This window comes from Carettochelys insculpta, chromosome 11 (assembly GCF_033958435.1).
Source record: "Carettochelys insculpta isolate YL-2023 chromosome 11, ASM3395843v1, whole genome shotgun sequence".
Classification (NCBI taxonomy): domain Eukaryota; kingdom Metazoa; phylum Chordata; order Testudines; family Carettochelyidae; genus Carettochelys; species Carettochelys insculpta.
This window is the reverse complement of record NC_134147.1, coordinates 43,517,298-43,534,997: the sequence shown is the minus strand read 5'-3', so window position 1 is coordinate 43,534,997 and position 17,700 is coordinate 43,517,298. Positions and strand designations below refer to the sequence as shown.

The 17,700-nt window shown below is 46.9% G+C and overlaps 1 protein-coding gene across 25 annotated transcripts in view; it reads right to left on the bottom strand.

Annotated features, from left to right (window-relative positions):
- The window catches only part of MAGI1 (membrane associated guanylate kinase, WW and PDZ domain containing 1), a 488,573-nt gene extending 472,984 nt beyond the window's left edge, over positions 1-15,589 (bottom strand). For all 25 annotated transcript variants that reach the window (XM_075006137.1, XM_075006140.1, XM_075006139.1 and 22 more), the window contains exon 1: positions 15,026-15,589. In XM_075006137.1, coding sequence (XP_074862238.1) covers positions 15,026-15,335 — 310 coding nt within the window. In that variant the 5' untranslated portion in view covers positions 15,336-15,589. The remainder of the gene's footprint in view (positions 1-15,025) is intronic.
- Between the last annotated feature and the right edge of the window lie 2,111 nt (positions 15,590-17,700).

The following is a 17,700-nucleotide window of genomic DNA, read 5'->3' as shown; positions in this document are numbered from 1 at the left end:
GGAAAGGAAAAGCGTGAAGGAAAACAAAACGAGGAACCCACAGCTCTTGGATTATGTACCAGACTGACAAACATGTAACAGAGCTGTCACAAGTAGCATTCTCCCAACACAGCAAACAGGAATCCTCAACAGCACCACATCACCAAGAAGAGTTTCTGCAGGGGCTGACAACACCCCCACATATGGACATGCCACTTTACAGCTATGAAGTGCTGAAAATCCCCCAGGCTGCAGACAGGAAAGCTGGCGTACACTCCCTGAGTGTTGTCATGCATAGGATGTCTTCATAGGCATCTCTACTACTGCAAAGCCATCCTTTTCAATTACACTTTGCAAAGCATGCCTCAGTGTGAAATAGCACTTGGGCTTTCCCAGCCCCAAATTTGCTCTCTCTAAGCTCACTGGCAAAAGCCCACTCCCACTGCCGTCTGCATACATACACCAATCCTGCTCCACCTTACCATCATGCTTTTTGCCAAACCCTAACCAGCCATGGGGGTAAGTGAGAGAGCTCATTCTGTAACAGCTCATAGCGCTAAAGGGCAGGACTGGGGGAGGGAGAGGGAGGCTCGCTCCAGGTGGCACAGAGGACTGGTTCCCCTCTGCCCTGCCCCTTCCAGAAGTGTGGAGCCCCACCTTGCCCAGGGGCCGTCGGACAGCTGCCATGTGTCCCCCAAGGACAGTTATATATATTTTCTCATGTATGCCTATTCTTCTCCCTGAATCCTCACTGCTTACAACCATCTCAAGAAGTCTCTCAGAGTATGTCTGTACTTACAGTGCATTCGATTCACTGCAATCGACCCTCCAGAGTTTGATTTTGCAGCTGCAGCAAAGTCAATCTCTCTGGGCTGGGCCATCAACCCTAGTATTCCATACTATCACATGGAGTAAGGGACGTCGATTCAAGCCCAAAGAGTCCCGATCTACATCAGGGAACAAAGTTGATCCCGATAGGCTGATTCTAGCTACGTTAATCATGTAGCTAGAATTCTGTATCTGGAATCAACTTTGTTATCTGGTGTAGACCAGGCCTAGGTGAGGATCATGTTTGGAAATCTAGCCACTCATCTCTCACTAAATCGGGGGTATATTTACACACAAAATTCTAGATGCTGCATATTTTAATACTCATCAATTCACACCAGTGACTGTTTAATGCAAGCAACCGTACTAATGTAGAAGCAGAAGTTGAAGAGCAATGTCATTTAAAGAACAAATCTATATTTACATGGGAAGATGGTTTTTTGGGAGAGGAAGAAAGAGTTTTTTTTTAAAAATGAAGTATTTCTTTTCACAAACATCTAAGCTAACTATCCAGAGTGAATTTTTGAGGAGGAGTCCTTTGAATTAAGGAAGTAAAGGGACTTCAAAAGTGACAGCAAAATGCTGTGCTGCAGGCTCCAAAATTGTAGGAAAGTAGCAACAAACCATGGAAAACTGATCATTTCTTCCAATACTTTGCAACTGTCTCGGCTTTTGTTCTGGTGTGTGACTAAATCCAGGTTTCAAATAAAAGGGCTGGCATGAGTTTGTGTTTCAGAAGTCTATGAGACCGCCTACTTAATATATCTGCACATCCCACAGTGAGCTGTATTACTAGCCTTCATCACATCTAACAAGATTTTTAACTCCTGATAGTTTATAAAAGTTGTGACGCAAGCCATCTCAAATGTGAAACTCGGAACTCTTTTGAGTCAAATGTCAAGCCTGGGAAACTGTAAGCAAAAATGCCAGGTTCTGGAGGAAAAGCTGATTTAGTTTCTTTAAAAAAAGAAAAAAAATACATGACAGTTAAGAATGTTTGTATTATTGGCAACACCAAGCATGAGAAGGGAGTCACTTCAGAGTAAAAGCTGACAGACACCGAGCAGGAACTAGCTCAGATAATGCTGGCTATTCCAGAGGCTGAAAACTTCAGGAAGCCACTTAAAATGTCAATCCACCAAGGATGGATGGTGTTTCTGACCTTTGGAGACTGACGGCTGATTCTGGCTGAAAATATCCCAGATGCCCTGAGCCATTCAGCTCCAAGAAGTCTGTGAAGGATGTTACCCACCTAGTCTGCCTATAAAGAGAAAACCATTCCAGCTCAGTGGCAGACAGCTCCCAAAGTCATATCAAAGTGGAAAACTCGCATCCCTCCCCCACCCCGACCATCCAGCACTCCCGGGGTAGGTCATTTCTTCCCATCCTTGTCAGACACTCCCAATCAAGCAGGCACCAGCACAGAGCTCAGGCTGCCTTTACTCACTTGTGGCTAGGGATTGGTGAGGGGCAGACGTGTTGGTATTTCGACCAGGCTTGCTCAGAAATAGCCCTCTTTGCCTCCCCTAGATCAGTGAGCACTGCAGGGGAAGAAGGATACTCCTGACATCAAGCGCCACAGAGATGTCACTTTGGAGAGCCAGAAATTCCCTCGGCCCACAGAAGCACCTAACGTCCTTTCCAAATGAAGCAACTAACACCTGATCCAGGCTCCCTATTCTTGGGAAGTGACAGCCCAACCCAGCATGCAACACATGAAAGCAGGGGTGACACATGAAGGGAGCTCAGGGGGCATGTGGCTCCCCAAACACTGTGAGTAGGAGAGGCAAGGGACCACTGCCTCTGTGCAATCCAGGGGGTTATTTTCCACAGCAAAGGGGCAGACCCCTCACCTGCAGTGGTGGGGAAGAACCAGACTCCCCCAGCTCCAAGCCATGCTGCTCAGGAGAAGGGGCAAAACTGTCCCTGCACTCACCAGCACAAAATGGAGTGGCCTCATTCAGAGCAAGGGGAGCACAGCAGGTTGAGGCCACATAACTCCGTGAGTGTGGAGGGAAGGGCAGTCCCTTCCTCGGGCACTAAGGCCTTGCTAGCTCCCCAGGTTGCATCACTCGGGGTAGAGAAGACTTGGGGAGAAAAAGGCAGGGCAGAGATGGGGTGGGGGACTATTGTCCTACCCTCCTCCCACCTAAGGCTGGCTCAGGGAGGAGTCCTGTGGCCTGTGCTCTGTGCCCTCACATGCCCTACTGATGGTAATCTATTCCAGTAGCCATGGTGCCTGTGGTCACTCAACACAACAGTAGGACATGAACTTGGAGCAAGACACATTACATCCATACCCCCAGACAGCACGTGCAAGGCTAAAAGGAATGCCCCCTCCACACATTATTGGAATATCAACTTCCTAAGCATTGGCCATCCAACTTACAGCATCCCAGGTAAATGCAACTTTTTCCTCCATTCCTTAAATTTGCTTCTTCGAATTCATGAAGCTTTCTCACTCAGACCAGATTTCTCCACATTTTCACCCAACAGACTTGAAACCCTTCAGCCACAAATATGAGAACTGAGAATTTCCTTTAATATATGTATCTCAAATGGAGAAGCTTCCAGCAAACCAGAGGAAGCATAAAGCCAACTCTTAACTCATTCCTTGAGCTATCAACAAACATACCCTCCATCTGGAAGGGGACGGAGCATGTTTCTGTAAGAGAACTAACTTATTGTCAAGAATCATTCTGAAGTCTTGACTTCTCAATTGATTTACAGACTTAAACTAGGCCATCGACCATGTTCATTGTCTTCCCCAGCTTTCCCCACACGCGCACACACACATGTATGGCTGAGCCTCAGAACACAAGCAGTTCAATGCTGATATCATGCAAGTTAGAATAAAGCGTTACAGTTTAGCACTGTTCTAGCCAACTGAAGATAATGTTGGCTTTATTTAAGCCAGGTGCACTTTTAGCTTGAATTAGATTCTCCAAGTGACATTTTTATTTCTTTTACATCTGAGTTCAATATTTTAAATTGAATTAAGGCTGCAGATATGTATCCAGAACTTACATTAATAAATTACAACACTCTTTTTAAAAATAAGCAAACTAAGAGCCAAAAAAAGAGGAAATTCAGTGCGAGTTCTCTTAAAATGGTGTCCTGTCAGAGGAAAAAAACAAAAACAAAACAAAAACAAAAACAGAAATTCAGCATCATGGTGCGCAGGTAACATGCCCTAAACAAGCTGGACTAGACCTTCAATCCCTTCCACCTTCTTCTGAAGGCAGAAGTGCCAATATTACCAAATTACAGCTAACTGGCACGTTAACCATGGACCCCTGAGCTCTATAAACAGCTCCAGGAGACATACTGGTTTGGAAGATCTAACCTCGCTGTTCATAGGATTCACACCTTCTAGCCAGGAAAAAAATGAAACTCTACCCACGACTCTCTGAGCTCTTATTGCCACAATTATCAGTATCACAACTCTCAAATCACAACCACTCTTATTAAATCATAGCCTTAATACAGAGACTGGAATTATGGTTTATTACAACAACCTGTAACCCACAAACTCCCCTTTTATTGCCATATGCATGCCTCAGTGTTAACTAGCCACTTCATCTTGAATGAGCTACAACAGGTTTGTTGTTTCAGGAAGTCTTCCAGACCAAAGAGGATTCAAGACAGATCCCATCACAGAGCGTACACCACCCAGGAATTTGGGGATTTTGTTGGCGATCAAAACTTTGTTTTGCCATATGTGTGGCGCCCACATGGATATTTGACTGAGTTTTAACTACCCCCACTTACATCTGGGTCGAGCCATCCCTGACAGATGCCAAGGGACCACAACAGACAACAAGGGAAAAGGTGACGGGAAGCACTGACTTCTTATACCAGACGGACTATGCTTGTCTGTAGATTCAGGTAGACCACTGGACCAATGAGTATGCAGGATGGATCCTATTGTGGGGTGTGCTAGACACTAAGGCTATGTCTACACTGTGAGATAAATTCAAATTTAAGGCAGTTAGCTTGATATTACCACGTGACCGCCTTCACTGTAAATACCATTCGCTAAACTGAATGAGCACTGATACCGATATTATAATATCATCAGAACCTGCTGGGTGTAGCGTCAAGTTTGAATTTAGAAGTTCAAATAAAGGCCAGTGTGAAAGGACCACATCTAAAAATCAAATGTATTAGCCTCCCACATGTAACCCACAATGCCCCACGGTGCTCTGCTCTGGCCGCTGCTCTCCAGGAGCACAGGAATTAAGTAAAAGGAACACCACAAATGTCAAATCGGGACCAGGAAGCCTGTAGCTGTGGGGTCCTGCTTGTATGAGAGGCTGAGAAATGTCTTTCTTTGCTATTAGACCTGTGAGCACATCTGCCCATTACAAATAGCCCCAGCACAGAGTTCGTGGTTCTGTCCCTACACATGGAATTTTTTTCTGTGCTGCCTGGTGCCAGCCACTGCCCTGCCACAATACATGGCAGCAAGGCTCTTGCGGGGGTTGTGCTTGCATAAGAGGCCGAGAAACTTCTTCTCACAGGCACCATGCAGCCAGGGTCTTTCCCACACTCAGCCACACCATGTGACTATCCCTCAACCCAATAAAAGGACGTGCCTGCCGTTTGATGCTGACCATGCTGCAGGCAGCACCATGTTCTGGCTTGCGCACACTTAGGGCTCCAAGGGCGGGAAAAGCTTTTCGGGGGCTTGCACCCACCGGCAGGGAAGTCTCCCCTGGTGGCGAAGATTTTTGGGGCCTTTCTTCCCTCTGGAGCAACTACTTCAACTGGTGCACCACTGAAACTGCCCCCCAACAAGGACCCAGAGGGTGCTACCTGCCACCGGGGGGAAGTCTCCCCCAGCGGCAAAGGTTTTCAGGGAGTTGCTGCCATCCCCCATGTTGGCAATTTCTGCGTAGTGAAGAGGGAAGACAAAAATCTTTTTTCCTAGCCTCTTCTATCCTCTTTCCTCTAACTTTGGACCCCTTCACTCAGGGAAGAGTGGGTGGAGGGCCAGCTGAGAACACAGACTGTGCACAGAAGCTGTATAATAGACTGGGAAGCCAAATACCCTCCCCTCAGCAACTCTCTTTTTCTCAAAAGCTTTACTATCTACTCTTTCTTCATGCTTTTCATTGTCCCTGTATTATTTTTAGGGATCAGATGCAATCAAGGGAAGGGGGGGGATCAGTCAGCGGATGGCCCATTGAGAAGACACACACCTGCTGATTTTTATAAAATCCTTGATAATTCAGTAACAGAAGAAAGATTTCTGTGAACGTGGCGATCTTTGTTGATGCCCTACTTTTCCTTCCTTCCGACTGCAAAAATGGACATTTGCTTACCACGGGAGGAGAACGAGGGCAATGCCATTTGGGAAGATGTCAAATACCAGAGAAAATACCCAGACTGCCTTGGGAATCGGTTCCCACAATGCATTGTGCAACAGTCGATGTTTACCGATTGAGTGTGGCAGCAATAAATCGACTTTGTGAGGTGCATGTGGGGAGGTGAGGATAATCAAATGCAAGTTTATAAAATCCAGCATTTCAGAATAGATGTTAATACATTTGAATTTATCTCATAGTGTAGATGTCGCCTAAAACTCCATTTTGCTTTATGGATGGTGCTCTTGAGGACTGAGTATGGACTGAGACTTCCATACCCGCTACTTAGAGCCAGGACGAGGCAGATTACACCCATTGCTTTGGAACTTTGCTTGCTTGCTCGTTTTCCCTTTAACCCTCCCTTGACCCCTGGATCCACTGCACTTGTTAAAATTGCCTTTGCTTTCAATTTGTTTTTAAACATTCACTCAATAAAACTTTTCAATCTGCGCTATTTACGTGAAACACTCCGTCCCACCTTGCATTTAGATCTGACAAGAGAGTTCCTTTCCCAGCCCGGAAGAAGAGCTGTGTAAGCTCAAAACTTCTTTCTTTCCACCAGCAGAATACGGTCCAATGTAAGTTATGACTTTACACACCTTGTCTCTCTATCATTAATCATGTCTATCACAGCAATGCATGTGGGACAAGACTCTGAGCCCCACCCTTCTGGCCAGGGTGCGTACACAGAATGAGACACTTCCTGCCCCAAACAAATGATAACCATTCCAAACAGAGAGGTAGCCATGTTAGTTATGTTATGTTAGCAATTTAAACACTTTTTAAGGAAGTTATATGAAATGGGGACTCGGTACATGAAGAGACAAATGACGGGAGAAAGAGATTGGAGGCCGTGAGGAAAGGGGTGGGAAGGTCTACCAGAGCCCACAGCCAGTCAGCACCAGGGCAAGAAGTAGGAACTACAAAAAGGAATTTTAGGACACCAGTAGTGTTCTTTGGTCCCTGCTTAAATTGCTGTCTTTAACTGCTGCTCCAGGAAGGCAGTACAGCCATGACAGAGACAGATAATCATAATATTTACACAAAACATCATTGTCTCCCTGTGACCCAGGTAAATATTAATCAGGTTTCACAGCTAGAAGAGCAGGCACAGACTTTAAGTGACTTGAATGGGAGTCAACTTTAGGGCTGGGAAGCATGGGCCTGTAACCCGACCTGCGCCACCAATTCACTGCATAGCCTCAGACACCGGACAAACTCTAATCCTCAGGTTTTCCCATCTGCAGAATGGAGCTCATGCACGCCTAACTCTCAGAGAGTTTTTGAAGCTTAATTCACATAAAACACTATGTGATCCATGGAGAACAGGTACCCGAGCACTAATAAGGTTCCACAGGATGTGTTTATGCTGTAAGCAGAAACCCCCAGCTAGCCCATGCCTGCTGACTCAGTCTCCCAGAATCACAGGGCTGGAAGGGACCTCAGGAGGTCATCTAGTCCAGCCCCCTGCTTCAAGCAGGGCCAACCCCCACTAAGTCATCCCAGGGCTCAGGCTAATGGGCTGTTTAGGGGAAGAGTAGATGGTCAGGCTAGAGCTGTAGCATGAGTTTTGGGACCCTCATTCCTCACAGGGCTCCAGCTGACGCAGATACAGCACAACCACGCAGCCCTTTAGCCCAGCTCAGCTGGTACAGGCTCGCCGCAGTTGTCTAATTGCAGTGTAGATGTATCCTTGTTACAGGAGTTGGAAAAAGACCTATGGAGATCCTAAGCCCAGAGTTCTTCTCAGTCCATTAAAGAACCTCTCTCTCAGCATCGGTTTTCAGGCCTGTGTACACATCTACCAGCTCACAGCTGCAAATTCCACAGGGACTTTGACAGAGCTGTGAGGGCAGAAGCATGGCCAGGGAATAACCTTCCCAGTTTGCTGGGCTCACATCTAAACTAGTTCCTGAAATCTGCTGGAAATTGACGCAGGGCCCCAAATGTTACCAAAACTCCCAGTAACTACCATCCTATCCTTCCCCAAGCTAATCCTATGCACAAGATCTAGTCACCACCTCAATCACAACATGAGTTTAGAACTTTGTCGACCAAGATTTCCAAAACATTATCAAAACACCCAAAAAGGGAGAAGTATTCTTCAAAGCTCATTATGAGTGCCACAGTGTGGCTTGGCAAGCACACCTTAAATCTGGCCCCAAAGTTGTTCTTCAGCTGAAGAAGCATTTCATATTTGGTGTGTGTGCTTTATGGACCTTCTTTCTGAGGAACTGGGTGGTGGTGGCTGTGAAGGTCAGACAATGGAAAACTGGCTGTAATTTCAAGTATGGCAACATGAGCAAATCACTCTTCCATCTCCCTACATTTTGTTTCTTTTACTAATAAAACACTCACGTTTTAGCCATCAAACTTACTGAGTGCAGCCCTTAAAGTCTTATATAGCAGGAGACTTTCATGTTTCACATTTAGCAAATTAACTACTTGGAGCACCTTTGCCAGAAATTGAAATTTCAGTCCAACAAACCCAATAGAACTGTATTAATATCTTATAATAGCAATAATTTTGAAACATTGCTTGTAATTACCCTATAATTGTGGTTTAAATGTTCTGCAGTATGATGCCCCATAAAGAGAGAGCCTGGCACCTCATCACATGATGGGCAGAAAGATTAAACTTACTGTGAAAAAACAGAATCCAGTTTTATCCTGTTAAAGGCTAATATTAACTCTTTTTAAAATAGTTAATAATGGCAGGGTTGTGACATTAAGACTGACTGCATTACTATGAGATGCTCACACACGCTTTGCAGAGGAGCGCATGAAGGTGTGTGCATGGATGCATAACTAATCATTTTGTCACAACCAGGGTCCATTTTCACATTCTAAATCCTAACAAATGCTTACAGCTTGTAAGCCTGATTGTGGTAAAAACCTGACCTTAACTACAACGATATTTTAATTCCCAGCAGCCTACATTTCATGTGTGCGAAGAGGCACTCATATGTTAGATACAGAGGATTTCTGATCAACCCAGGGCCAGGGACATGTTGCATCATCACAGATTTTATGCTTAGATAGCAGTAGAACATTGTGCATACTATTGCACTATAAGTAGTGAACGTAGTCTCTAAATCCAAAATATACGCAGGCCTCAAAAATGCCAGTGTGACATTTTTGATCAGAACAAATGTATATTACCTGTACTGCAGATTCTACTACCTAAGGAAAACTGAAAAGCAGTCCAGTAGCACTCTGTTACTACCTAAGGGTGTAGGACATGGTTTCCCAAACTGGGGGGCATGCCCCCCCAGGGGAGTGTGAAGAAATTTTAGGGGAGTGCAAGGCAACCTATTCCCCCCCACCGCCCCCCCCCCCACCAGAAGAAAAATCTGGGCTTTGCTTCTGCCTCTCAGCCCCTGCTATTTTAGGTGGGTGACCCGGCACAGCCGCTACAAAAAGCGGACAGCGATGAAGACCCACATGGGGCTAGCTCCCTCCTGTAAAAGGGAGTGAGTGTCGGTTAGGGATGGGAGGGGGAAGAGGAGACAAATAGGGTTAGATGGGGGCTGGGGGTGCCTGGCTTGAGGGAGGGGGATGGAGTGAGAATGGGGGACTGGGAGTGCCTGGTTTTGGGGGAGATGAGGGGTTGGACAGAGGGGCCCCTGGGGCTCAGGCAGCTGGCCCGGACATCGCAGGACTTGGGTGGCTTAGGCTGGCGGGTGGCTGACCCTGGCAGCACAGGGCCCTGGTGGCAGGCAGGTGGGTGGGTGGGTGGCTGGCCCTGGCAGCATGGGGCTCGGTCAGCTCTGGCAGCACAGGGCTCAGGCAGGTAGGCAGCTGGGGCTGCACCAGGCAAACGAAAGGGGCCAAGAAAAACTATTTGTGCTTATTTTTAATTTCAAATAACATTTTACATCAAGTTGTTGTGTTCATTTTAAATTATGAATTGATTTTTTTTTGTTAAATGGGGGTTGGATGATAGTAAAGAAGAAGGGAGGGGGGGCGCTGAGGGTTTCTCAAAAATCAAAAGCTGCCAAAAAGTTTGGGAACCACTGGTGTAGGGGGTAAAACCTGGAATGCACTGGGAATTGTCAATGTGTTTGTTTGACAGGTTAAGTGTTGAAACAAAACAAAAACAATCCTTTATCAGGACCAGACAGAGACCATGTGACAGGTCAAGGAAGCAAATTCTTAACAATAGTGAGAGTTTCCTAATCATTTGAATGTACTTAAAATGGGCAAATGGGAGTATAAAATAAAAACAAGATGAAAATATTTTTATACTTTACAGAGTTCTGCACTAGTGCCAGTATTTGGTCTGTTCTAGTGTCAGTGAGGGGTTCTGTAACCCACCTACCAGATGTTTAATGTTACCTATTAACTTGACACCCCGCAAAGCATCATTAATATTTTTTAAATTATTTTTTGATGTTTTATATGAAAAATAATTGGAAGACACCACATCCCTCACAGGCCCTTTCTGGGGACATGATGTCAGAATACATGCTCATCCTAAACAACTTTTAAAGGGGCTGTTTTAGTCACATTTATTTCATCCAAAACTTCATGTAATTAATACCGCACTCCATAGAAATGTACGGTCTACTCACCATGTTTTAGAATCTCTCTAGGAGTCAAGGTAAGTTTTTAAAAGAAACAAGCATACAAGAGAGCAGATGATAAGCCATAGTCCTACCATTTGGTTGGGAATGAACGTCTGCCCCTGTTTATCTTGGGCTTATGATGGGGGCGGGGGAAGCTCTCCCCACCTACCTCCATACTGATTACAGAGTAATCAAAAACATCACTCATGTAAACTGATCCTCAGGTACTACTGACTGAAGTTATGGTACACAAGAAAAATATAAAAAGAAACAAAAAATAGTTTTCTTCAATGACCTTTTTTGATTATAGAGGCCTCGATGACTTGTACAACTTGAAACAGGCCATCTAATCAGAGTTTAAAAAAAAAAAAAAGACAGACACACTTGACCAATCTTGAAATACCCCTCAATCCCACGTTTCATGAGGAAACAAAGAACAAAAAGCCATCTGGTTTGAAATGAGAGGCACACAACTGATCTGCTATGGAGAAGTTGTTAACTTGTCTTTTTGTCAAGAACCGTATGTTCAACACCTGTTTTATTGTGTCAGGCTACCTCAATCAGCACACATAATCAGCAACAAGAAAGAAATTAAAAATATATATATACACCCTGTCTATTATCTGTTTATCCAAGGGGTTTAATCTAGAAAGTTTAAGTTTATTGCAGGATGCTACAATATTAAACATGTATGGTGAAAATGAAGATAACAGTAATATAAGTCTTACGTTACCAATCATAATATTAAAATGAATGGGAAAACAATAGGCAAAGTGGGTGAGATAATATCTTTTACAGGATCAACTTCTGTTGGCAACAGAGATGAGCTTTCATGCTTACACAGAGCTCTTCCTTGGGAGAAGTAATAGTGCGGATGCTTAGATCTAACTCGGTGGTACATACAATTGTATTTATTAATGCAAGTAATTTGAATTTGGTTGAAACTGAAGCAACAAAAGGAGGGAAACATGATCACTTTGAAAAACACTACCCCTTAGACTTAAAATCTTTTTTACTATTTTGATTTTTCCCTTTTACCGTTTTCTGGCCTACCTCTGACGGCACTGAAAGGTACGATATCAAGTATCAGGAGCCCCTTCTACTCCCAAACCAAAAAGAGATTATATTAATTTTAAAAGCATAACTTGATAAAAAACACTTGTGGGGTAAAGCTACTCACATATTCCATATTCAAAGCACAAGGAAAATTAAAGCACACATAAATCCCTTATGACCAGTTACTTCTATTAACCCTTATAAATGCTTACTCCATTTATAGCTGTATTCTTATGTACGCCCCTTATCACCAAAGTATGCAAGTGCCTATTCGAACTGATTACTCGCTGAGGAAAAGAAACAAACAATTTACATTTTGAACTGTTCTCTTATAAAAAACTTAGCTTTAATGATCAAGAGTGTATTTAACATATAAAAACTTCATTTCAGAGTTGTTCTTGTTTGTTTTAACTGCAAGATCAAAACAGTTATTTTCTCTGTTCAAGCCTGCAGATGACTGATTTATTTATAGTAGTAATCTTCCTGTTTCTCCAGCTTGTAAATGTCATACAAAGCAGGCAAGCCAATAAAGTATGCAAGTTTCCAGGTTAAGTTTGTCACAAAACTTCAGCATCAGTTAGGCAGGCACTAGGGAAAAGGGGAAATTAATCAAAATGTGTTTACGCTCATTCACTTAACACTGTACTTTGCATCATGTTTTAGTAACATGCAACTCTTAAAGAATATGGTAACTGGAAAGTGACACAGAAGTCGCACATTTTAAATAAGGTTGGAAAGATGAAGTTATTATATCAGTAAGGGTTGGTAAATGTCCATTTCTCCACACATACACAAAACAATGAAATTATATTTCCATCAATAACAGTTACAGAATGGCAAAAAAGGCAAAATGATGCTTGAGAACTTAACTGGAGTTTGATGTAGGAATACTTCCTTTGTACCTTTTGACATGTTGATAAATTTGTGTTTTAATGGCTATAAAGCTTTAAATTTTTTGCATCTCAAAGTCTACAAACATTATTGTCTGACAACCCACAACCTCCAAGACTGGTGCTACCCCATATTTGCCTGAAACTGTTACAATGTAAAGTCTAGTTAAAAATGCTTAAAACCTGTAATTCTGCACAACTTTGAAAATCTCAGTTAGTTTTATTATCCAAAAAAAAAAGTCCTTATGTAAGCAGCCCTTAAAACTTCATTTACACATCCTCATGTTTGTTTATTCAATGCATTTCACTCAGCCTGGACAAGGAAAACCAGCTTCACTTTGTTCATGGTCAAGTTCACTTCCAGGATTCCTCCGCTGCAGTCTGTGTGTTGCAAATACAGCAGAAGAAAAAAAGACCACTGTTCCCACCATAGGTTAAAAAGGCAGGAGGGCACTTTGGCTGGTTTTAGGTTTTGTAAGTTGGTCTTACTTGATACTTGTTTATGTAACATGTGGGGCAATTATGAACCGGCATTCCCTTTGAAAAAGGAAGCAGACATTTATTACAATGTCAACTCAAGAGTACCCACTATTACATAACATGGAACAGAACACTACTCTTCCTATAATTTCCTTTGACAATGGAAGTTTGAATAATGTCCAGGGAACAAACGCATGGAACCTAGAGCTCTGCTGATGTAGGAGCAAGGCAACAGCCAAACAACAAAGACAGATAAACTCTCATTGGGGCCAAATCAATAAGTCGTTGCCTGCACTTCAACTACAGAAAACATAGCTGCATTTGGCACATGCAGCAAATCCCTCTAGTCTGGGATGCGTACCTGTTTGTGCAGTAATCAACTTTCCTCTGAAGAATCTCCTGAGTTATCCTAACAAAGCTTCCCTTCCTGCTTCCATTTATAAATGACCCTTGTGTGCTATGGGCCACCATACAAAGCTTACAGGTGTTCCCATATAATCCTGTTTATTTCAAAACGCTGGGTATTCAAATAACCCAAAACAGCTGCTGCAACAGGAACATTTTTCCAGCCCTAAATTCAAATTTGGAACCTACAAACCTTGTTATCTAGAGCTGTTGTGTTAACCAGCTAAACACCAAGGAGCCTCTTCATATGGGATGACTCTTGCTGTTGTCTTTGATAGGCTCATTTGAGATATCTACTTTATGCAGTTTGACCCTCTCTAATCCAGCACCCTCAGGACCTGATTAGTGCCGGATGAGAGAATTTGCAGGACCACAGGAGGTCAATATTGGTAATACTGCAGAAAACACCTTCTAGTGGGCACTTTGAGGACATTTTAGAGTAAATTACAACTAAGTATCAGCATAGAACCCGGAGAGCTAGGACTGGTGGCTGGAAACAAACTCTGTGGGACCATAGGAAACTCAGCCATACCTATGATAAGTGGTCATCCAACTAACTAAAATCATGCTGGATTACAGATGTTGCTGGCTGAGAGACTTCTGGATCAGAGAAGTTCAACCTGTACTATCCCATCACCTCCCTTCTGCACGGCTAGAAGCGGTGCAGAAATGACCGACCGCGAAGATGGAAAGCAAGACTAAAATAACCACGTTTGCAGGAGAGATCCATCTTTTCTCTCCTCCACGCACCCTCTATGCCAACAAGCTAAGGCAGGCAGCTGGCAATCACGTGCCTATACTTTTTCAACAAGACTCCACTCCTTAGCCAGCAGTGCAGCCAAGTGCTACAGCAGTAAGGGATGCTGCAAATCCTTCAGGAAAATCCTCCGGCTCCAGAGAAAGGAAACGTCTGTTTCGCTCACTAACAGCTAGCGGCTCCAAGCATTTCACTCCACAACTGCTAAGCCTCCAGAACCGCCTGGGGCTAGAGGTTTTGGTACCCTTAAAAGTATGTCTTAAGGGGCCTGCTCCTTGGGCTGATGCCAGGCCAGGCTTGAAGGTAGTGAAGACTGAGAACATAGCTCTGATTGCCCGGGGGAATCTAAGTGACACCCAATTCGTGACCTTTGCGCTCCCGGCCGCAAGGTGTTCCTAAGGCCGCTGCGTGGCCCTGGAGAAGGGCTGAACAAAGGACAGCCCAGCAGAGGCCAACCACAACCCTCAGCGGCCGCCGCCGCCGCCCGGCGTTTTCCGGCCCCAGCGCTGCCCAAAGGGGCCAGAAAAGAGAAGAGGTGAAAGGAAGGAAGCGCCACCCCGCTGCGACCCTTCCCGGCGGTGCCACTAGGCAACACTGCCCCAGCGCCGCCCGCCCCGCAGGCGGAGAGCGGCGCCGAGCCTGGCGGTCAGGTCCCGCCGGGGGAAAGCGCCCCGCGCCCGGGGCGCCCCTCACCTTGTCTGACGGCTTTGACGGCGAAGGGCTCCTTGCAGGCGCGGATCACGGCCAGCACGTCGTAGCGGGGCAGGCCAGACACGCGGACCCCCTGCACCTCCAGCAGCAGCTCCCCGGGGCTCAGCCCCGCCTCGCCCTCGGCCGCCAGCACCGGCTCGCCGCCCTCCTCCGCCGCCCCCACGTAGGGGAACTCGCCGTGCTCCGCGCCCCCCAGCAGGGGCAGCCCCGGCCGGCCGCCCGCCGCGCGGCTGGCGGAGCAGTGGCGCACCCGGCTGCTCCAGTGGTTCTTCTTCTGCAGCACTTTGGCCATGGTGCCGGGCCGGGCCGGCGGCGGGGGGCGAACAGGTGGCGGGCGGGCGAGCCTGGCTGGGCGCACAACTTCCCGAGCCGCTCAGGCCATCCTGCTGCGCCCGGCTCGGCTCGGCTCGGCCCCGCCCCGCCCGCGGCTCGGCCCTGGGGCCGCCCCTCCGCCCGGGCGGCACCGACCCCGCGCGGCGGCTGCGGCTCCTTTAAGCCGCTACAAAGGCGCCGCGGGCTTGTTCCATTTCAGCCCGTCCCGTTCCAGCCGGCAGCCCCCGGCAGTGCTGGCGCAGGCGCCCTGCGAGCGCGCTCACCGCCTCGCTCCGCCCCGCCCCGCCGGGCCGGGGAGAGGTTGGGTTGTCAAAGGGGGGGAGGAGTTGGGGAGGCAAAGGGGTTGCGGGGCAGAGGAGTTGGGCGGGGGGCAGAGGGGAGGTGGGGGCTGAGTCGAGTTTGGGGGAGTGCAGGGGGGATTTGGGAGCTGGAAAGAGTTGGGTGGGGTGCAGTGGGGGAGGGGAGTTGGGCGAGGTGCAAAGGGGAGGTGGGGGCTGAGTGGAGCTGGGGGGTGCAGGAAAGAGTTGGGTGGGGTGCAGTGGGGGAGGGGAGTTGGGGTGGGTGAGTTGGGCGAGGTGCAAAGGGGAGGTGCGGGCTGAGTGGAGTTGGGGGGTGCAGAGTGGGGAGTTGGGACCTGAGAGAAGTTGGGTGGGGTGCAGTGGGGGAGGGGAGTTAGATGGGGGAGATGGGTGGGGTGCAGTGGGGGAGGGGAAGGAGAGCTGGGATGGGGTGGGCGAGTTGGGTGGGGTGCAGAGGGAGGAGGGAAGTTGGGGATGGGGGAGATGTGTGAAATGCAAAGGGGGAGGGGAGCTGGGTTGGGGCTGGGGAACAAGGGGGAGAGGAGCAGAGCTGGGCAGGGGGTAGGGGAATCAGGGACAAGGAGTTGCACTGAGGGAAGGAGGATGGGGATGGTGAGGAGCTGAGATGGGGAAGGAGCTGGGGGTGGGAGACGAGGAGAGCTGAGGGGATGGACGGAGGGTGGAAGGAGCTGGGCTGGTGGCTGAGGAAGTGGGACAGGAATGACTTTGGAGGATGGGGATAAGCTGGGCTCGGGGAGGAAGTGACAGAAGGAAAGGCCGCCTGGCCCTTTTTCCAGTGCGAGGTGGAGGGAGGGAAAACATCCTGTCCAAGCTGCTGGTGCCTGGAAAGAGATGCTGGGGAAGGAATAACTGCTGGGGTGGGTTGGAGGGAGATGCCGCTGGGAGTTGGTTGGGAAGGGAAGGTGGAAAGACCTCTGAGAAATGCTGGCATGGAGCACTGGGGGTGGAGGAGAGGTGCATAGCTGCCAGGTTCTGCTCCGTGTGTGACAGCCCTTTATCCCAGTAGTGTGTGTATGCATGTGCGCTCTCTCTTGTGTGTGTGTGTACACACACACACACACACACACACAGAGACAGAGGTATTGTGGTAATTATAGAGTTCATGGTGATGTTACTTCCCAAAGCAACAAGAATCTGGGGTGCTAGGGTGGGAACAGAGAGGCTGGAGGCAGCCTGGGGAGTTGCTATGGCGAGAGGAGCTTCTGAGAGAACATGGGAGCAAGTTGTTCAGTGAGCTCATGAGTGGTTAAGACAAAAGCTCTTAGAGCAGAGTCCCCCATTCTTCTTCATATCCGTTAGCCTTCCTTCTTCTGGCCCTGTTTCCTATTCTCTTCCCCACGCTATTCACGGGTCAGCTCTTACCTGCTCTGCCCCAGCCGGTTCTCCCTTTCTTGGGCACTGAGGCAACTCAATGTTCCCCTCCTGACTGCCCCAGCCTACTTTGCATTGAGCCAGGGGAACAGCCGGAGTGAAAGAAGATGCGCTGGCTAACTGCTGTCCACCTAGTGCCAGTGGAGAAGCTGTGAGCAAATCTCTTCTGGCTGCTTGACAACATTTTTCACAATATCCATCTTTTCCATGGCAGGTCCAAATCTTTTCCTTTTTTGAATTGCCCAAACTGCAACTAGTTCATAGTTTCCTTGATTAGTTACCAGAGGTGGAGTTAGTAGCAAGGTTGCCTAACTCTTTCCATTATAAGGCCCTGTTTTCAGTTGCTTATAACTCTTCCAAATTTTAACTGTTCAGACTGAAGTTTCCCAGGAAGGGCGTGTGCCTTTAGCCGATTTGTTTAGTTAGTTACAGCAAAAGGAGCCCAGTCATTTCACAGAATGAGTTTAGGGAAAAAATTAAAAGTTTGGACTTCTCACTTTTTCACAGGTGTTTTACTGAGAAGTTATAACATGTCAATGCTGCACAGCCAAAATTTGGTAAGGTTTTTGCCCTCATGTCAGGTTTGTGCCTTTTATTGCCTTAGAGAAAAACCATCACATTTTGGCTAAGTTG